The sequence below is a fragment of the Pseudorca crassidens genome, chromosome 17 (genome assembly GCF_039906515.1).
Source record: "Pseudorca crassidens isolate mPseCra1 chromosome 17, mPseCra1.hap1, whole genome shotgun sequence".
NCBI classification, from domain to species: domain Eukaryota; kingdom Metazoa; phylum Chordata; class Mammalia; order Artiodactyla; family Delphinidae; genus Pseudorca; species Pseudorca crassidens.
The window spans coordinates 56,479,941-56,502,698 of NC_090312.1; the positions used below are offsets into that span (position 1 = coordinate 56,479,941).

General features: G+C 36.6%; 1 protein-coding gene, 1 non-coding gene and 1 pseudogene across 3 annotated transcripts in view; 1 reads left to right on the forward strand and 2 right to left on the reverse strand.

The window, feature by feature from the left end:
• WWP1 (WW domain containing E3 ubiquitin protein ligase 1) overlaps nt 1-22,758 on the reverse strand; it is a 112,333-nt gene that overhangs the window by 70,714 nt on the left and 18,861 nt on the right. For both annotated transcript variants that reach the window (XM_067711936.1, XM_067711937.1), the window contains exons 2-4: nt 17,892-17,986; nt 8,842-8,932; nt 14-152 (exon numbers count right to left, since the gene is read on the reverse strand). In XM_067711936.1, coding sequence (XP_067568037.1) covers nt 14-152; nt 8,842-8,911 — 209 coding nt within the window. In that variant the 5' untranslated portion in view covers nt 8,912-8,932; nt 17,892-17,986. The remainder of the gene's footprint in view (nt 1-13; nt 153-8,841; nt 8,933-17,891; nt 17,987-22,758) is intronic.
• Nucleotides 4,368-4,477, reverse strand: LOC137210792 (U6 spliceosomal RNA). Its single transcript, XR_010936728.1, has one exon. It is a non-coding gene; the product is annotated as a U6 spliceosomal RNA (small nuclear RNA).
• Nucleotides 10,473-13,061, forward strand: LOC137210085 (eukaryotic translation initiation factor 4B pseudogene; annotated as a pseudogene).

Genomic DNA, 22,758 nt, shown 5'->3' on the forward strand with positions numbered 1-22,758 from the left:
ACCAGATACTTACACAGTTAGCTGTTCATCCCATTTTGGATTAGAAGAACTACTGGATTTTGCTGTTTTCTTACTTTCTCCATCTACAACTACTTCTGTATATATTGCTGTTCCAAACCAGTTCTTTTTTCTTTTTAGTTTGGCACTAGAAACTAACAGAAACATGATAATCACTAGTGAATATATTTAGCCACAAAGTAGTATAAATCAATAAAAATGGAATTGTGCGTCTTGTGCAACTCAAACTATTTTCACTGGCAGGATGGAGAAACAATATAAAAGGGCTACTGTTAATGCCTGAGAACCATTTGACTTTAACAGCTTTATTGAAATAATTCACATAGCATATAATTCACCCATTTAAACTGCACAATAGTTTTAATATATTCACAGAGTTGTGCAACCATCACCGTAAGTAATTTTAAAACATATTCATTACCCCCAAAAGAAACCCCATATCATTAAGCAGTCACCCTCCTATTCCATCCCACTTCCTCCCCACCAGCCCTAGGCAACTATTAACCTATTCTGTCTCTATAGATTTGCCTATTCTGGACAATTCATATAAATGAAATGGTCTTTTGTGACTGGCTTCTTTCACTTAGCATACTTTCAAAGTTCATCCATGTTGTAGTATGTACCAGTATTTTCATTCATTTTATTGACAAATAATATTCCACTGTATAGGCATACCACTTTTTATTTATCCACTCAGCAGCTGATATAGACATTTGGGTTGTTACCACTTTTGGGCTACTGTGTATAATACTGCTATAAACATTCACGTACAAGTTTTTGTGTGGACGTATGTTTTCATTTTCTTGGCATATACCTAGGAGTGGAATTGCTAGGTCATATGGTAACTCTGTTGAATAAATGCCAGGCTATTTTCCACAGTGGCTGTACCATTTTACACACCCAGCAGCAGTGTATAAGAGTTCTAATTTCTCCACATCCTTGCCAACCATTTGAACTTAATACTGAGCTGCATCAAGCATCAAGAGAAAGCAAAGTGTCTTCAGATTCAATTTGCCTATCAACTTCTCTGCCAGGTAGAATTCATAACTTACCTATCTGAAATTACATAAACTTTGGCAATTTTTTAAAAAATGCTTTTCCTAGAAAGTTGATTTCAAAAAAAGGAGGAGGTATCTGCCTTTTCAAAGAAAAACTTTAAAATCAAAATGTCACTAGAAGTTAATCATAACCCTTTACAGAAAGTGAATTTTAAACTGAATTTACCTGACTTGGAGGAAGACTTGTTTAATTTAGGCTAAGCATTTGATTTTTAAATAATTTTTACAACTACTAATTCAAATGGGGAATACATACTTGCAGGGAAAAGTAATGACTACCAAGTAGTAATAAGAACTTATCAAGATCTATAATCAACTACCTATGAACACTGTGGGTCTGAGATGAGAAAGGAGAAAGCCCCCTCCATGCCATACATGTACCCCATGTTAAGAATATGAACATTAACAAGCTGATGCAAGCTTCCTTTCTACTGTGAGTGAACAGTAATGTAAATCAGTAGTCGCACAAATAAACCACCAAAATAGGATATGAAAAACGCTGCAGCAGAAGTAGAGTATTTGAAATACGGTAGTCCTTAATTCACATTTGAAGAACAGGAAAAGATTCAAAGGAAATACTCTACTTAAGTACTGGCAACATAAAGGAATCAAAGAGTGTTCAATGTTATGTCTGAAGTGTTACTCTCAGGGTCTTGGCAAAACTCACTTCCATCCTTCTCTGTTCCAAACTGCATTAAATTCAACACCATTGAAGTGACAGAAGGCACAGACCTCTCCCAAGAAATCCCCCAATCAAAGTTCTTCACTCCAAATAAAAGTCATTTCCTCAGTATATGCAGGACTTATCTACACACTAGAAGAAGGGGAAGAAGGGGAAGGCACTACTGGATGGTGTTAAAAGCACAGGATATCTTTTCAATAAATGGTGCTGGAACAACTGGACATGCACATGCAAACAAATAAATCTAAACACAGACCTTATACCCTTCATAAAAATTAACTCAAAATGCATCATAGACCTAAATGCAAAACACAAAACTATAAAACTCTAAGATAACACAGGAGAAAATTTAGATGACCTTGGGCATGGCAATGGATGCCATTTTAGATACAACACCAAAGGCATGATCCATGAAAGAAATATCCGATAAGGTGCACTTCATTAAAATTCAAAACTTCTGTGCTATGAAAGACAATGTCAAGAGAGTGAAAACGTAAGCCACAGACAGGGAGAAAATATTTGCAAAAGACATATCTGATAAAGAACTACTGACAAAAAAACACAAAGAACTCTTAAAAGTCAACAGTAAGAAAACAACCCCATGGGCCAAAGACCCTAACAGACACCTCACCAAAGAAGATATATGGATATGCATATGAAAAGCTCAATATCATATGTCATCAGGGAAATATAAACTAAAACAACAATGAGATACCATTACACACCTATTAGAATGGTCAAAATCTGGAACACTGACCACACCAAATGCTGGGGAGGATGTGGAACAACAGGAACTCTTATTCATCGCTGGTGGGGATGCAAAATGGTTCAGCCACTTCGGAAGACAGTTTGACGGTTTCTTAAAAACTAAACATAGGCTTACCATATGATCTGATAATTGCACTCCTTGGTATTTACCCAAAGGAGTTGAAAGCTTATGTCCATACAAAAACCTCCACGTGGATATTTATAGCAGTTTTATTTATATAACTGCCAAAACTTCTAAGTAACCACGATGTTCTTCAGTAGGTGAATGGATAAACGACTGGTATATCCAAACAATGGAATATCATTCACTGCTAAAAAGAAATGTCATCAAGTCATGGAGAGACACGGAGAAAATTTAAATGCATAATACTAAGTGAAAAAAGCCAATCTGAAAAGGCTGTATCTTGCATGATTCCAATTACATAACATTTTGGAAAAGGCAAAACTATGAAGACTGTATAAAGATCAGCGGTTGCTAGGGACTGGGGAAGCATGGGTGAGGGATGAATAGATGGAGCACAGAGGATTTTTAGGGCAGTGAAAGTACTTCGTATAATACTATAATGATGGATACATGTCATTAGACTTTTGTCCAAACCCACAGAATGTACGCCACCAAGTGTGCACCCTAATGTAAACTATGAACTTAGGTGACTATGTAGGTTCATCATTTGTAATGAATGTAGCACTCTGGTGAGGGATGTTGATAATGGGGGAGGCTATGCATGTGTGGGGGTTGGCATATCTGGAAGTCTCTGTACTTTCCTCTCAATTTTGCTGTGGTTCCAAAGCTCCTCTTAAAAAAAAAAGTGTTGGACACATCTGGGTTCATATTTTAACTCTGCCACTTGGCTAGACGTCTGACTTTAAGTAAGTCAATTAACCTCCCTGACCCTCCATTTTCTCATCTGAAAAATAGGGGAACAATAAACAGTACCTGATTCTTAGGATTGGTGAGTGAAGGGATCCAAAGTACCATTCTTATCAGTGAATGCCTAGCACCCAACAATAGTGACTATTACTCTATAACTATTATGACTTACTGTATAGTATTAACTCTTCTGAGTTAATTGCAGACATATTCAAAATATATCCATTGTATATTTTTAATTGGCACAGTCTTCAATAATACCAGATGCTGGCAGGGTAAGGAAAGTAATTTTTAAAAGCTAATTTTTAATCTCACAAGGAATTCATAACATGCTGGCAAAAATGTGCATATATAATAAATAACGAGAATACTATGATTTTAAATAACCAAAAGATAACCTCATTAATTCAAATAAGAATTCTAATTAGTGGAATACATAAGATAGATTTTATTTTCCTATTTCATGAGTTTCCTTTGGTGTTATACCAGAATATCCTCTATTGTAAGGTTATATAAATATGGGAAATCTATCAGAAAAAGAGTCCTCTGTGCATGTGTTAGAATTTAATATAACAATCCCATTCATAATAATACCACCCCCCTAAAATCTAGTAATAAACATAAGAAATGTACATACATGAAGATAACTATAAAACTTTACTGATGAACATAAAAAACTTGAAGGGAATGACATGATTATCCCTGGATTTAGAAATTTTAACACTGAAAGATTTCAATATCGCCAATTTAATACTTTTTTTTTTCATTTTACTTTAAACCTTTATTTTTTGAGCAGCTTATTAGGTTGGCAGCAAAATTGAGGGGGATTTTTCATAAACTCTCTGCTCCCACATACGCACAGCCTTCCCCTGTTACCAAAGTGGTATCTTTGTTACAACTGATAAACTAAAAATACGGAACTGTTACAACTGATAAACTAAAAATACGGAACTGTTACAACTGATAAACTAAAAATACGGAACACTTCACGAATTTGCATGTCATCCTTGTTCAGGGGCCATGATAATCTTCTTTACATCGTTCCAATTTTTTTAGTATATGTGCTGCTGAAGCGAGCACTTTAATACATTATTTTTAAATGACCTAAATGAAAACACTAATATTGGGATTTTTTGGGGGCAGGGAGGACAGAGGAGAAGGGAAGAAAACTCTAAAATTCAAATGAAATGTAAAGAAAATTAGAGAATAATAAAGGCATATTTTAAAATGTAAAGTAATAATAGATTTCTCCCCCAATGTATTTCTTAAAAGTACTGTAAAATGAAAATAAAACAGCCTGACTGTACTATAAGGGCAGAGGTGAAAAGAAAAGAACAAATAAGATGTTAGTACATGATAATGGTAGCATTTCAAATCAATGGGAAAAGATAGATTATTCCATAAATGCTGAAGCGTTTGAAAAGAATAAAGTTAAACCCATAATTCACAACACTCTTACAAAAATATGATACATATCGTTACATTTTTTCATTTTAAAATTAAACTATTAAGGTACTATAAGACACTATAGTTAAAAAATTATAAATGTGAATATAACAGCCCATTAGTTTTTCAATCTCAAATCTTATCTTCTTATCCATCTTGCACACTTTGTTTCTGTCACTTTCCTGTAGAAAGCCTGAAATCTAGACTAATGAAGATGATAACACTTCTATGTACTGTTAACTCCTATGTACAGCTGCTTCTCTATAGTACACGTTATAGCATGTTATGGTAGGTAGTTTTCACTTTGGCTTTTTTCTGTTACAGTTTTCCTGCTTTCATGACCAATATTCTTATTCTTATCTGTTGCTGCCCATCAGATATGGGTTACGAACAGAAGTAAGAATAAAAATATATAAGCTAGGGCTTCCCTGGGGCGCAGTGGTTGAGAGTCCGCCTGCCAATGCAGGGGACACGGGTTCATACCCCGGTCCGGGAAGATCCCACATGCCGCGGAGCGGCTGGGCCCATGAGCCATGGCCGCTGAGCCTGCGCGTCTGGAGCCTGTGCTCCGCAACGGGAGAGGCCACAACAGGGAGAGACCCACGTACCACACACACACAAAAAATAATAAATAAATAAAGAAAAATCAATACAGAGGTCACTGTTATCTAATAAAAGGAGCAACAACCTAAGACCTTGGTTGGTTTCTTATTACTAATGGAAGGCATTTAATCTGATTCTCAGTTCCTTCCTTGGTAAAACTGGAGTAAATATTTATTACATAAGGTACTGTTAGATCAATAAGATTGTGGATTTTAAGGTGTTTTGTAATTTAAAAAACCAGATCAACAAAATGAAAGAAAGGCAAAGGCAAGGAAAAAAGAGAGGAAAAGCAAGGCACTAAAACCTGGTGCCATTTAGCACAGGTCCAAGTTTGGTTTCCCAAGAGCATCACTGTATTTCAAAGGAGAATAATAATTGATATGTGAAATGATAAATACTGTGGAGGCACTATCTTGGCTAATTACATTCCTTTGGTCCATACCTATTTTCTAATTGGTTCTCTAGACTTCCAGTGATTCTATTAGCTACCTGATAGCTTCTCTGTAAGTTGCCTTTTGGCTCAAATCAGCTAGATCAGGTCTTTGCTACTTCAATTAAGTACTCATACATTAGGTAAAGAACAGGAAGAAAGTCACACCTCAGATATGTAGGCCACAGGTCCTGCACAAGCAACACTGTAACCAAATATACGGCTCTAAGTTTATGCAGAGCAAAAGCAGAAGTATTAGAAATTACACTTATAACTGGTTCTTAAGTGCAATACACATCAGAATCACCAGGAAATTGCTTCAAAACATGTAAGTTCTCAGTTCACAGAAAACTAGATACAAATATCCCTTAAACATGGCTCAACCTCACTTATAATGAGAGAAATGATATTTAAAATGACACGATACCACTTCTGACCTAACTGTCAACATGCCTGACAGCATATCTTGATGAGGCTATAGGAAAACAGGCATTCTCATAGACAGCTGGTGGGAACACAGAAATAGTACAGATCCTATGGAGAGGAACTTGGCAACATAGCTGGCCTTTGACCAACAGGGGTTTGAACTGCGTGGATCCGCTTACACGCAGGTTTTTTTAAAATAAGGACATACCGCAGTACTACACGATCAGCGGTTGGTTGAATCCATGGGTGTGCAACCATGGACACTGAGGGCTGACTGTAAAGTTATACACGGATTTTCAACTGCACAGGAGTCAGCACCCATAAACCCTGCAGTTCAGGGATCAACTGTGATTGACATTATTACACGTGCTTACTCTCTGACCCAGCAATCTCATTCTAGGATTCTATCCTAATGACACGAGCAAAAATAAGAAATGACATTCGCACGAAGCTCTTTACTGTAGCATAGCACTATCTGCAATAACAAAACATGGTACCCAATGTCCATCAATAGGGGGCTAGCTGAATTAATTTTGGTATATCTAGTCAATAGAGTGCTGTGTAGCGATAAAAAGGTGTATGGAATACCCTGCTACGGATATTACTCCAGGATATTATTGTTAAATGAAGAAAAGCAAGGTGCAGAAACTAGGTGCTAAGAACTAGAGGGTTGGGAGGAGAGATGTGAATACATACACTGTGCATATCTGCTTATATTTTCAAAAAGAAGAAATGGAAGGATAAATGAAAATAAATAAAAATGTTTACCAAAAGGGCAAGGGAGAGACGGGGGAGGAATGGGATAAAGTAGCCAGACTTCTCCAAATATACCTTAATTTAATAATTTTGACTCCAGAACTGTATAGATGTTTTATATGGTGATAAAACAAAACTAAATAAAAAGTAAATAACTAAAAGCAGTGAATCTAACTAGTCCAGTTGGTGGCATAACCAAATAGAAAATTAAGTTACTTTGAAACATGGTACTCTGACTATATATCCTAAGGAGGGGAAGCTCACAAAGAAATCTTAAAACTGTGATGAGTGGGCCTGTTACTTTCGGTAATTTTAACTTTGCTATTCTGTGTATGTTAGGATAAAACAGATATAACTGTGTTAACGTCATTTAGAATTAAAATTCTGAGGTTAAGAGAAAAGAGATAGAAATATAAAGTCAAATGAAGTAAAAATAACTTTTTGCTCCTTTTAGTGGAAAATGGTTACTTAGAGGCTATAGCTATTATTTTGAATTGCAAATATCAGCATGAACTCAGGATTTGTTTTTTGCTTTCTAAGACAATAAACATTTCCTAGCTCTCGTTCACTGAAAACTCCTAGAAACAACTGACCTCACAGTAATGAGTACGATGGGAATTACAGTATATCTCCTTCTTATTCTAAGCTCAATCCTGCACCACCTAAGGCAAATATTATTTCTAATGTTATAAGCATAGAGGCACATACAAACACCCCTCCTTTTTCACATCCATATGGTCACATACTAAACACACTATTCCACAACTTGCTCTTTCACTTAACAATATTATCTTAGAACTTGGCTCTTACTGGTACACGTATTCATTTATTTCATGTCATTGTTTATCTAGAATTCCACTGTCAGTCTTTTGCTATTAAAAACTCTCTCTCACTCTCTCTCTGTTACTTCTACTAATTCATCTTGTAGATATTTATATATAAAAAAACTATATACATATATTATATATGGACATTATTTATATGCATAAATAAATAATATAAATACCTACAAAATAAATTTCTACTAGTAAAATTGCTAGTTTAAGGACCACTCCTTGAATCATTATTCCAACTAGCTAAAATAAATTGTCTGAAGTCACCTAAAAAAAGGCTCTTTCATGCTTTTACATATGCTGTTCCCTCTCTCTCTCATGCTTTTAGCTGCCAATCTAATTTGAAATGAACTCTGAGCCCTCCTACAAGAGTCAAAGTGTTACCCTCTGTGAGTCTTTCTCTTACCCTATTCTCCTAGATCTATAGGCCATCTCCAATCCCAAGCAGACCTATGACACTTTCCTCTAAGTTCTCATTGCATCCAGTTAATGATCACTTTGCATGGTAACTGTCCATGCAAAACAAATCTGTCTCAACATTATATAGTAAGTTCCTGGAGTACTAGGGCCTGTGTTTTCATATATAGAATTCCACTTAACAAATATTTGCCCAATGATTAAATGAATAGCTTAAATGGATGAAAAAAGGCTTTTAGCATCCTTCTCCATCCTAATAATCATTTAAGGACCAGCTCAATGGTGTTTATTCCAATACACAAATTCTCCCACCACCAGAGGATATAGCTTCTCTGCATCCAGCACAGGTTCAATAAACACTTACTGAACACATATTTTTAGAGGGTTTCTAGCTTTGAGGCCTATTGCAACAAATACACCATGGCATGAATCTAAAAGAAAATATACTTATGAAATAAGTCTGCTGAATTAGGTATTAAAAAGAAAGTTTCATCAAGGAACTACTATTTTAAATTATTGTGAAAATAACTTACCAGTTACCTGTAACTGTAACCTTCCACTGTCATTATTACTAGTATCAGACCTTGGTGAAGCAGTGGCCATGTCCCAAAATTCAGCTTAAACCTACAAAAAAGTTAATTTATTCATATATTAGAGATTATAATTTTCAATATGATTAACACTGTTTACTTGAATTAACTAAGAAACCACACTTAATAGAATATTTTCAACCCATCACATGTTGATATAGCCACAGCTGTCCCCCATTTAAAATTAAGACATTATTATTGTAAGAATTACAAGAGAATATGGCTAAGTAACCATATCTGGGTCAACTTGAGCAACAAAATAAATGATGGTACTAAGAATCCAGGGTCATGTGTTGATTTATAAATCAAACAAATACACAAATAATTTTTATATGTTTATTTTTACATATTATATAATATTATACAGTATTAATTTACTACCTGAACCACCTAAGTAAACTATCCCTTTACTCTTTAATACTTTAGTATGTATTTCCTATGAATAAAAATATTCTCACAATACAATACAATAATAGAATTCAGGAACTTAGCTAGTACATTATTATTATCTAATATACAGTCCATATACTATAATTTCATCACCTGTCCCAACAATGTCCTTTATCATAATCTTTAAATACACTACCTAGAGCAGGTTTATGTATTACATTAAGTTGTCATGTCCCCAGTAAATCCTGCATGTTTCTTTTTATAGATAATTTTTTTCAAGTTCTGTTTCACTGCTCCACCCAATTTTTAGTTTTTAAATAAAATACAAAGCAGCTTTCTTCTGCATGGCAAATATTTTAAGGCTAACCTTCTATACACTTTTAACCTACTAACATAAAGTAGAACATTCAGGGCAAGATTGAGAAATATTAACAAATATGTTTCTTACCCTTTATGAACTTTACATATTATGATTATTAAACAAACTTTTAAAAATTAGTTTTAGCAATAAAAGATAAAATAAAACATGGTCAAGCAAAGAGACTATGAAAATGGCATTGCATATCTGAAAAAGAATCATATAGAATTTGTTTAAACTCTTCATTTTAGAATAGTTTCAGATTTACAGAAAAGTTGTGAAGATAACAGAGTTCTCATATACCCTATACCCAGTTTCCCCTACTATTAATTTCTTATATTAGTATGCTACACTTGTCATAATTAATGAACCAATATCAATATATTATTATTAATTAAAATCCATAGTTTATTCAGATTAGACAGAACTTAAGAATCAGTAAACTTGAACATAAACCTAAAAAAATCATTTAGAAGTAATGCTGAAATAAACAGCTTGAAAATATGAAAAAGAAGCTAAAAAACGTGAAAGATAAAATGTGACCTGAAATATATTTCTACTCATAATCTCAGAAAATGAAGAAAGAGGAGGTCATACCAGAAGAGAAAATGACTTAATTTTCTGGAGCCATGAAAAACATTTATTCACAATTCTAAGAAATACAATATATATAAAAGAGGCAGGATAAACATAAAGACACTCACATTTGGACACAAAGCAGTCAAACTGCAGAACACCAAAAGAGCATGTTAAAAGCAGCCAGAGAGAAAAGTGATTACATATAAAAGAAGAGAGTAAAGTGATAGCAGAATTCTCAACAGCAGCAATGGAAGCACAAAAGGTAGAATAAGCATCTATGTGCAAAGAACTGAGACAAAAATTATTCAACCACTAAAACTCTCTCTGGGACACAGAAGGCATTAAGACTTTGCCAGATAAACCAAAAGAGAGTTTACTGGCAGCAGACCTTTACTTCAACAAAATCTAAAGGACATGTTTCATAAAAGAGTAAAATTACACACAAGGATGATCTGAGATGCAAGAAGGAAAAGACGAGTAAAGAAAATAGTAAGCATACAAATAAATCTAAATAAACATTGTCTGAATAAAATAACAATAACAACATCTTATTATGGTATTTAAATAAAACCCGTATAAACCGTTCAAATATGGAATAAGGAACAGAAGCATATAATGGAGGAGCAGGGTAGGAAGAGAGAGGATAGGAGTTGGTGATGTAAATTCTTGCATTGTCCAGCAGAGGGATTATGATCTGGTTTAACTTTAGCCTATATATTAATAGTATGTCAGCAGAATTTCAAGGGTAATCATAAAAGAATAGAAATAAGTGAGTGTAATTTCCAAACTAGTAGAGAAGAGAATACAATTTAAAAAAAAAAATCAATTCCCAAAAAAAGGCTAGAAAAGGAAAGGAAAAAAAAAGGCATAAAGCAACCCGGACTATCAGAAAGCACAAAGAGAGTTCAAATATAGAAATAATCACAATAAATGCATACGGACAAATTCAAAAGTAAGACAAGAGACACCTACAAAATAAAGATGCTGATTGGATGAAAGCAAAAATATGGAAAAGGACATATTAGGCAAATATAAACGAAAAGAAAGCTGGGATTAGTTATAATAGCAGAAAAAGAGCATTATTAGGGAGAACAAAGAAAATGATACAAGATCCAATCTAGTAAGTAGAAATAAAACTCCAAATTTGCATGCTTAAAAAAAAAGAAAGAAAAAAAGCCACTAGCCCAGCAAAGTGACCTGAGCCAAGAAGAATGGGAACCCTATCTCCCTAACAGGCTTACAGGCTGAGGATGGTAGTAACACTGGTGGAAGCAGCATCTATATCCCCAAACCAGTCAGCTGGACTGATAGAACAGATGATCTGGAGGATGTTTCAAGCACTTGGCACAGTTAGGATGACAACATGTATAAGGCACCTGCAACTAACCAATACATCCTGCCCACTGCTCCACAGGCTGCCTGGGAACCAGAGCCATTTCCCCATCTGCCACCCTACACTGCTTTTCTGGGGAACCCAACTTGTGATAGACAGAAGTCTCCATTAAGGAATTCGTTAGAGGATTAAGTATCAGTGCAGCATATTTACCATGCGAACCCAGTAATCCAGAGAGGTTGAAAGGTTTCAATAATGCTGAGTTTGAGAACCTGGAGTCCCTGCTCTGTGTCCTCAACCTCAATAAAAAAATGTCTAGGTAACAGAATTCCAGGGGACACTGCTAATCAAGCACGGGAAAAAGACAAGGATGATCATTCTTTTGGCTGAAAAAGAAATCAGCTTTCTCACAAAATCGATACAGACTTGAGGAACTGTCCTGCCATAGACAGCTTGGATTTGACTATCCACCTAGGAGAGGTGAAGAGAGCTTTGAAGGCAAACACTGTGATCACTACGGAGGCCAGGACTGCTATCATGACTAAGGCAGCAGAGACCATGGTAGAGGTTATGACTTCAGGATAAACAATGGCAGAAATGCAAGTCGTAGTGTGTACTATAGGGATGACGACTACAGAGGAAGCAGGACCACTGTGAAGATGGATAGACAGGACATTCAGTCGTGGAGCACCAAAGACAACTGCTCTCCAGATGATTACAGGTGTGATGATAGAGGACCCTCCCAGAGACCCAAACTGAATCTAAAGCCTCAGAGTAGTCCTAAGGAAGATGACTCCTCTGCTGGTACTTCCCAGTTTAGTCAAGCAGCTTCCATCTTTGGAGCAGCAAAGCCTGCTGACCCACCTGTGAGACAGCAAGTAGAAGACCAGCTACAGAAGGAAAGGGAGAAATCGCAGCATCAGTTCGATGAACCAAAACTAGAATGACAGCCTCAGGAGAGACACCCAAACTGGCAGAGTGAAGAAAATTTAGAACAGTAATGGTCAAGGACAGGAAGTGCGTCATCTCAGATTGGGACCTTGCCAGAAGTCAGACGGGGATGCATGAAGGAGAGACAGTGAGATGTCTCTGGAAAATGAAATACTCACTAAGGCAAAAGACTGTCACTCTCCAACTTCTAAGCTTCCCAAACCTGATTAGCTACTAAAGGTAATGCTGGCCCCTCATCAACAGAGAATGCTTGGGTGAAGTGAAGTGCTAATCTTTCTGCTTGATCTCAGAGCTCAAACATAGAGCAGCAATCCCCTACAAGTGATGGAGGAAAAGTCACTCCAGCTCAACATCTCAGGAAGAATCAACCTGGAAAGATGAAAATAAAACAGATTTGGTGAGTGTCCCAAAAGGTGAAAGTGGGAACTGAAGCATGGACCAAGAGATGAAGGAACAAAGACTAACGGAAGAAGTCTGAAAGGAAACATAACAAAGGATCAAGAACTCCAATCTGCAGCTGAGCCAAAGAACCCTGAAGAATCCAGCTTCTGAGTTCAGTACTGTGAGTATGCTGCTCTCCCAGTTGACAGTGAAAATTAAAATAGAATTCTACATACTGTGCTTTCTCCTAGTCTCTCTTTACCATGGAACATGTCTAAGCAAATCAAATCTCTATCCATACAAGGCAAAATAAAATTCACCATCTCCTGGGGGGAGAAAAGCCTCCAAAGATTGTTAGAACCACAGAAAGAAACTGACAAATTGACCACTGCCTTGGGCGATTTCAACACACACTAATTTTCCATGGATCAAGTGGACCAAAACAGATGAAACTATTTGCAAAGCAGAAATAGAGACATGATGAAGAGAATAAACATGTGGACACTAGCGGGGGAAATGCGGGGTGGGATGAATTGGGAGACTGGGATTGACATATATAAGCCGCTGGGTATGAAATAGATTATCTAGTGAGGAACTGCTGTATAGCACGGGGAATTCTACTCAGTGCTCTGTGGTGACCTGAATGGGAAGGAAATCCAAAAGGGAGGGGATGTGTGTATACATATGGCTGGTTCACTTTGCTGTGCAGTAGGAGCTAGCGCAACACTGTAAAGCAACTATACTCCAATTTAAAAAAATTTCTGAAAAAAATAAATAAATAAAAACAAAATGATTAACAAGCAGGACTTAATTAACAGAACCTTACATCCAATTACTAGAAAATAAACATTCTTCTAAGTATACATGAGACATACAGAAAAATAATACACACACTGGGAGATAATGAAAATGTCACTAAATTTCAAAGAATATGTATCATACTGTTCCCAGGCTCTGATCAAAATGCAATTAAGTTAAAAATCAATAATGAAAGATAAATTTTTAAAATACAAATAGAAAATAATAACACTTCTAAATATTTCATGAGTCATCAGAAACCACATTGGAAATTTTTCTAAAAATATTAAAAACTAAATGATAAAAATACCACATACAAACATTTTCGGAATACAGTAAAAGTTATACTTAGAGGCAAATCTATAGCCTTAATGACTTATACTAGGAAAAGAAGGCAGGCTGAAAATGAATGAGTTGACAGGCCAGTCTGTTAAGTTAGAAAGATAATCACGAGTAAATCCAAAGAATGTAGGAGATAATAAAGAACAGAAACTAATGAAGTAGAAAAAAGGTAACAGAAAGGATCAACAAAATCATAGTTCTTAGAAAACACTAAAACAAATAAATGTCTGGCAAGACTGAAGAAGGGTAAATAAAATGAAACAACATAAAGAGTCCCCCAAAAGACCAAGTATCTAAGGACATACTCAGGTAACAGATGTAGCAATGCAGATCTGTGGGAAAGGAGGGACAGTTAAATGGTCCTGATGTTATCAATATGGAAAGAATTAAACTGGATCTCTACCTCACATACAAAATCAATTCAAGATGGACTAGTGATATTATATGAAAGGCAAACTTTAAAACTTTAAGAAATTACAGCAGAAAACTGTTGTTTTGTGTCCTCCCAGAAGGAAAGATTTCTTAAACAAGCATACTAACCAAAGAAGAAAAGAATAAGTATTTTAACTATGTGGAAACTGAGAACTTCTGTTTACCATAAAACATCATAAAAAAAAAAAAACCCTAAAAGACAAGCCACAAACTGGGAGATATTTACAAAACTTAAAACTGATTAAAGATTATTATTTAAACTATTTAAGAACCTCAAAAAAATACAAAAAATAAAAACACAGGAAGCAAATGGGCAAAAAAACCTGAACAGAAATTTTATACACAGGAAACTTGTTTGGCCAATAAGTATTTTAAAAGATATAGAATCTCATTATTCATCAGAGAAATACTAGCTAAGACCACATGAGATGTTATTTTCAAACTCACTAGAATGGTAATAACTAGGAGTTTTGACAGTACCAAATAACAGCAAAAAAAAAAAAAAAAAAATGGAGCAGTGGCTCCAAAAATGGCTCTTACACACTGCTACTAGGTGTTTAAATTGGTAAAGTCCTGCTGGTAGGTGTTAAATTTGGTAAAATTGTTGGAAAACAATTTGGCATTATTATGTAAAGTTGAACATTTGCATGTCCTTCAATAAGCAATTCTAGATACATACTATAAAAATTTTTGTACTTGTGTGCCAAGTATAAGCATTCTTCATAATAACAACAACAACAAAAATGCTCAAATGTCCACTGGTAGAACAATGGTTAAAAGAATTAGGCTAACACACAATGGAAAAGTAGTGAGAATGAATGAACTATAGCTGTAAGCAACAACATGAATGTATCTTAGAAACACAATAGTAAATGAAAAAAGACAAACAGGAGTTCTAGGTATTAACATCTTCCTCTCACTTAGTCCCACCTCCAAGATTTAACGTTCTACGTTCTACATTGAGCATCAAGAAATGCTTCCAACTCCTAATGACAAAGAAGAAAGAAATGTATTCTTCTGGCAGTTATCATGGCCTCATCTTTTGCTATGCATTTCTTTTGAAAATGCCATGATTCCATGATTGAAAAAAAATCCAGAAACATGGGGGCATTGTGGATCCTGAGTCTCAAAAGCTTATACTATCAATAAACAATTGAATGAAGCCCACTGAAGAACTGCTGAGGTCCAAAGGGCAACCAAATGACAAGCTGTGACTCCTCCAAGGAGTACACTATCAATCTAACTGAAACACTTCTGCCAAACTCAAGAAATTAGTGTGTGGAAATACACCTGCTACACTCTGAATAAGGAGCTTTCTTTCATATATGGTACAACAATACCCACACAGTACAAAAATAAGTCTCCATGATTATTTTCTTGTCATAAATTTGAATATGCATTCTGAGATTTTTCTATTATTCTTTTATGATGGTTGAATGTTTTCTTTGAAATGTATAAAGATTTATAGACATTTCTCTATAATAAAATACCATTTGTGCAAGCTTTAAAAAGACTCTAAACAAAACATTAAACTCAAAACAAAGAACTGTATTTGTGGTAATACTATTTTTAAAAAAGAAATTTAAAAAAAAATTCAAAATAGCAGTTACTTCAGGGGTTGGGGAAAGACAGGAATATGGGGTTACAGAGGTACTCACAGGTAGCTTTTTAACTGTGTTAGTACTGACCTAGTTCTAAGTCGAATGGTTGGTTCCCAAATGTTTGTTTCTATTATTAAATTCCATATGTTACATATAATCTGGAATTGGCATGTTCAAATTACAGAATTTTTAAAAATGTAAAGAATGCATGGAAGGCAAGGAAGTAGACACAGGAAAGTGTAGGGCACTAATTCATCAAATGTGGTGGTAAGGGAGTATGTCTGCAGCCTAAGAAAAAGAAAGAAAAGCTAGAGCTTTCATACAGATGATGTGTAATTAGTCTTCCACGAAAAAGGCACTTCTTCCTCTGAACAGTAAATGACGGACCTAAGGATAAGTGAAGATAAGAATTCATTTGGAGGTAGATTAAAAGAAAATTGAGGGACTTTATTAGTGAATTAGACAGAAAGGTAATTGCTGAGGTTGAGAATAAGGTACATAAAAAGAATTGTAAAGTTTAAAATGCTGTGCAGACTGGGAAAATGCCAACTAGGCAGAAGACTGTTTGCTCTAACAGCTTAAAACTTTTTCTGTACCCAGATTCTCACTTCCAAGCTACTTCTCCCTTTGTCTTATATAAACCAGCCCTCAGACTCAAGAGTGCATGCCTCCAGTCACCAATAACTGCAAATTTAAACTGCAAATGATAAAGATCCTTCAAAAATGGTGCTATTTTGCCTTAAAAGGGAAGATACACAGCAAACAAAATCATCTACTTCAACATGCAATTAGTTCTCACACTTCATTTAATAACAAAGATGTTATGGCACTTAAAATACATGTAATGTACTGTTACATACATTCTTTTTTTAATGTGATAATTTTTTATTGAAGTATAGTTGATGTACAATATTATATGTTACAGGTGTACAGTGTAGTGACTCATAATTTTTAAAGATTATACTCCATTTATAGTTATCATAAAATATTGGCTGTATTCCCAGTTTGTACAAATATATCCTTGTAGCTTATTTTATACGTAATAGTTTATACCTCTTAATCAATCCCCTGCCCCTACATTGCCCCTCCCCCTTCCCTCTTAACAACAGTAACCACTAGTTTGTTCTCTATGAGTCTGTTTCTTTTTTGTTATACTCACTAGTTTGTTGTATTTTTTAATTCCACATATGAGTGATATCATACAGCATGTCTTTCTCTGTCTGACTTATTTCACTTAGCATATTACCCTCCAAGTCCATCCGCTGCTACAAATGGCAAAATTTCATTCTTTTTTATGGCTGCATAAAATATTCCTCTGTATTTATATGCCATATCTTCTTTTTTTTTTTTTTTGCGGTACATGGGCCTCTCACTGTTGTGGCCTCTCCCGTTGCGGAGCACAGGCTCCGGACGCGCAGGCTCAGCGGCCATGGCTCACGGGCTCAGCCGCTCCGCAGCATGTGGGATCTTCCCGGACCGGGGCACGAACCCGTGTCCCCTGCATCGGCAGGCGGGCTCTCAACCACTGCGCCACCAGGGAAGCCCTATGCCATATCTTCTTAATCCACTCATCTGCTGATGGACACTTAGGTTGCTTCCATATCTATATATTCTTTTATCTGAGCATTATAATAACACTATATGAGTAGGGAGGTACTATTTCCATCTTATAGATGAGGAAACTGTGGCTCAGAAGTGTTGAAGATCTATAACCATATTTTTTATGACAATGTATTTCTCAGTCTACATAGGTATAATTAACTGTCAGCATGTATGGAGTTTAATTCCTAAATACAGTCTTAGTTAAATAAAGTTGTTAATCACTTACTTTGTACCAGGAACTGTTCTAGATACTGGAGACAGAAAGATGAGTAAGACACGATTCCTTCTTTCAAGGAGCTCATAGTCTAGTGAGGAGACAACCTATAAACAAATAAACAGCTTTCAGTGTGACAGTTACTAAAATAGATGCAAAATGTCAACTAGTACATCTGAGGTTCACAAGAGAAATGGATAATCCAACCTACAGGAATCAGGAAAAGGTTCACAGAGAAGGTAACCTTTGAATGAACTGTGTCTTAAAGTATAATTCTTCAAGAAAGAATTATGGAAAGTGTGGAGCGCTGGAGAACTGTTGGTAAGGTTGGTGCAAAGTGATGAGGCCAACAGGCAAACGGTAATCTATACTGTATAGGATCCTATGGGATAGTTCATATGGTATCTAAAATATACCAAGCACAGTAGTTTAAAGCTTATCCTGAAGGTAACTGATAGACACTGATAGCTTTCCACAGCAAGAACTGCATTTTAGAAGAATAACTTTGGTAGCAAGGGTCTAGATTTAAAATAATCAGTTTAGGGCCTCCCTGGTGGCGCAGTGGTAGAGAGTGCACCTGCCAATGCAAGGGACATGGGTTTGTGCCCCGGTCTGGGAAGATCCCACATGCTGCGGAGCAGCTGGGCCCGTGAGCCATGGCCGCTGAGCCTGCGCGTCTGGAGCCTGTGCTCCGCAACGGGAGAGGCCACAACAGTAAGAGGCCCGCGTAAAAAAAGTTTATCTGAACCAGAGCACTGGTAATGTGAAGGAAAAAACTCAGCATATGTATAAGATCTCTGACAGATGATTATGGGATAGCTGAGGCTTAGAAAGAAGAAGGATTCTGAACAACCAAAATTTCCCACTTCACTATCTGGGTGGGTGATGGAGCCATAACCAGGATAGGGAACAGAAGTGAAGCAAATTGTGGGAGACAATATGGCTCAAAGTTTTCAAGAGCCAATTCTGCAGTTAGACTACTTGAATTTCATTTCCAATTCTGCCACTTAACAGCTGTGTGACCAAGTGTGACAAAAGAAAAAACAAAGCCTGAGTTTTAACAAACTTTGAAGTGAATTGGTTATTCATCCAAATGAATTTAGGTCATAACCTATGCCCAGAGGATATGGCCAGTTATATGTAAGCTGATTATGTCCAGCTCAACCCTTTAAAAATGCCACAAAGTTGAATATGGGTTCATTATTATTCAACTGCAAAGAACAGAGTAAGAGTCCTGAATGTAGACAATAAAATACATTTCCAGTCCTCCAAGGTTACAGACCTATCAACTCCTCACTTAGAAGGTACATCTTAATTGTCTGCTTACTTCATGATGTCATTCTTAAGTCAGAAGCAAAATTTTAAAAAAAATATCAAAAGATCTGATCCATTTTGCATACTATGCATAGCATTAAAGACTGGAAAAGACAGAGAAATATCATCATATATCTATCTGCCTGGATCAATTAATAAACATACTGACTGCCTAGTCTGTAAAGTGGGTATGGCAAGGACACAAAAATGGTACAAGACAAAGCCCCCGTTTCCATACGGGTACTCTAGTTTTAAAGATGATATTAATACACAGGTAACATCTCAGTAACAAGACAGGATGGTACATACCAGTTGCTAAAGAAGTTTAGTCCAATGAATGTGGAACTTGAAAGGTTAGAAAGCCTCCATTTAGACAACAGCACAAAATTTAAAATTCAGTGAGTGTGGCAAAGATAAAGATAGATGAACAAAGCCTCCCTCTCCCTAAAATATCCAAGATTCAACAACTCTAAAGCAGAAAATAAGTATTTCATAAAATCATAAACTAGGGACTTCCCTGGTGGTCCAGTGGTTAAGAGTCCACCTTCCAATGCAGGGGACGTGGGTTTGATCCCTGGTCGGGGAACTAAGATCCCACATGCTACGGGGCAACTAAGCCCGCATGCCACAACTACTGAGCCCGCCCACTCTAGAGCCCGTGTGCCACAACTAGCGAGCCCCCACGCTCTGCAGCCCGCGTGCCACAACTAGAGAGAAGCCCACACACTGCAACAAAGAGCCTGCTCACCATAATGAAGATCCCGCGTGCCTCAACTAAGACCCGACGTAGCCAAAAAAAAAAAAAAAGTACCAAAAACTTACCCCTTAAAAAAAATAAACTACAAAATAGGGGATTTAATTTTAAACAATAAAAGAATATTACTTCTATATAGAGATCATTTATAAAAATATACTGTTGATCATTTCAATGAATTTATAGAACAGGACAGTAAACAACTCATCCTGATTTGCACAGGACCATCTAGGTTTTGAGTTCTGCTTCTTGGGAACCTCTCATTTCTGGGCACGCTGAGATCTTTTACTAAGGGTAACCTTACTAAACAATGTAATGGCTCTAACTGCATAGACAGCTTTTTGGATGTATCTCAAGGGTATTTTTCTAGTGGAATCCTGTTATAATAAAGCATAATTCTGTTAGACTTTACAATTTCTGTATGACCTAAATATTCAGAAATGAAAAATCAATTTTATAGGGACTACTCATCATTAGGCCTCAATTTCACAACCCTGGGGACTACATGTAGGGAGAAGGGAAGAGGAAGGAGCAAAAACTTTCTCAATACCCAATGCCTTTAAACTTCAGAATTGTTTACTTTTACCAAACTCTCCAAATAATCACCACTCTGGTACCCTACGGATTTGAAGACACTTCCAACTTCCTGCGTAGCCTCCAAACACTGAGTCCAACTGTTCTTCCTCACCTCATGCAGTCACCCTCACTCCAGTCTCCGCTTCTGTGCCAATACTGTATCTTGCGCACTTCCATTCCACTGACTAGCAGGGATGACCCCATGCTGGACTGGCAGGCGCTACTCTGCTCGGCATCTCCGAGCAGTTATCTCCAGCACTGCGCTCTCTCTTCAGATTCTGTCTGCCTTCAGTCCCCCCAGCTCTCCTCTGTCCTAGTAGCACCTAGTGGTGATACCATCCCTAGTTTATGCCTGCACAGCACTTCACAGTTCCAAATTTTCACATTCCCATCTCAAGGAAGTAGGCCAAGTACAACCATTTCAAATTTTAATACTGTAACATTAACATTATTTTTAATTCCTACTCTATCTCCCATGGAGCTTTTCTTACCAGGATCTCTCAACCACTGTGCCTCTTCCTCTACCTTCAAATAAACTTGGTGTTAAGGTCTCAATACATACTTTTAATTGTTTGGGATAGAAGCTAGGTGATTTCTTAAAAAGTTTACTTGTCCACACTGACCTCTCTGTATAAACTTCACTGATTAATCCTCTTAATACAAAACCTAGGAATTTTACCCTCCTGATAATTTACAAGTGCCACTGGGTGAAAAGGAATAACACTTTAAAACTGTGCCATTCCAGTGACTTGAAGAGCACTTGCATTACCTACCAGACAAAGGACAAATGAAGACAGGCATCCACAGGTACTTTTTATCCTCCAACTACAGCCTGGGTGTTTATTTTCATGTGAAAATGCCTATCTAGGGCTTCCCTGGTGGCACAGTGGTTGAGAGTCCGCCTGCCGATGCAGGGGACACGGGTTCATGCCCCGGTCCGGGAAGATCCCACATGCCGCGGAGCGGCTGGGCCCATGAGCCATGGCCGCTGAGCCTGCGCATCCGGAGCCTGTGCTCTGCAACGGGAGAGGCCACAACAGTGAGAGGCCCGCGTACAGCAAAAAAAAAATGATATGAAAAATGCCTATCTAATCATAGGATCTAATAACCACAACTTTCTCTCTTCCATCTTTCTGCACTTTCAGTAAATTTCAAAGTTCCTTTTAGTGCACAATATATGTCAGTTTATGGGAAGAACACAGGAAGTATTTTTTATGAGGAAAATGTATTTATCTTCAAAATGCCAAATTTCCTGTCAGTATTAATATCCAACTCTTATTATTTATCCCCACCCATTTTCGGATTTTCAACCAGAGGAGGTAAATAAATATATTAATTTTCCCCAAGCCTTCTGGTTCCGTTTTCAATCATCTTCCAATTTTTACCTGTACTTTTCCAGCAACACAAATCTAGGCCTCTTTCCTTGACTTTTCTTTTTCAGCTGTATCTCATATCTCCCCTTTTGCAAGTTCATTCTCTTCTTAGTCTTTACCTATCTCACTTTCTTGTGTCCAATGAGTTTATAATCAATCGTATTATTTTATTTTTAAGTGTTATTCCTCTCAAACAATTACATAGAAAGTCTGCTTTATAGTTAACGTCTCAAAATTTGCCTCTCATTAATGTATGTATCTGGGCTTCCCTGGTGGTGCAGTGGTTGAGAATCTGCCTGCCAATGCAGGGGACACGGGTTCGAGCCCTGGTCTGGAAAGATCCCACATGCTGCGGAGCAACTAGGCCCGTGAGCCACAACTACTGAGCCTGCGCATCTGCAGCCTGTGCTCCACAACAAGAGAGGCCGCGATAGTGAGAGGCCCGTGCATCGCAATAAAGAGTGGCTGGCCCCCACTCGCCACAACTAGATAAAGCCCTCGCACAGAAATGAAGACCTAACACAGCAAAAAATAAATAAATTAATTAAATAATTAAAAAATATATATATATGTATCTGCTGCCACCTCAAGCTAATAAGCAAAATAATTTTACACTGAAATGCACCATACACATCACAATTTTAATTTTTTAAGCACTAAATCTTGATCCATCTATAGATTTCCTTTTAACTGCCAATTTTAACCATTTCCAAACTATGTGACCACCTTGCTCTCAAAATTGTTCTGTGTAATCAATCTGCTCTTAAACTATCAGTTACATAATTAAAACAAATTTCTTTTCCTTTCTCAAATCTACAAACATTTGTATTGTTACTGCATGCCCCTTGCTGTAACAGTCAAA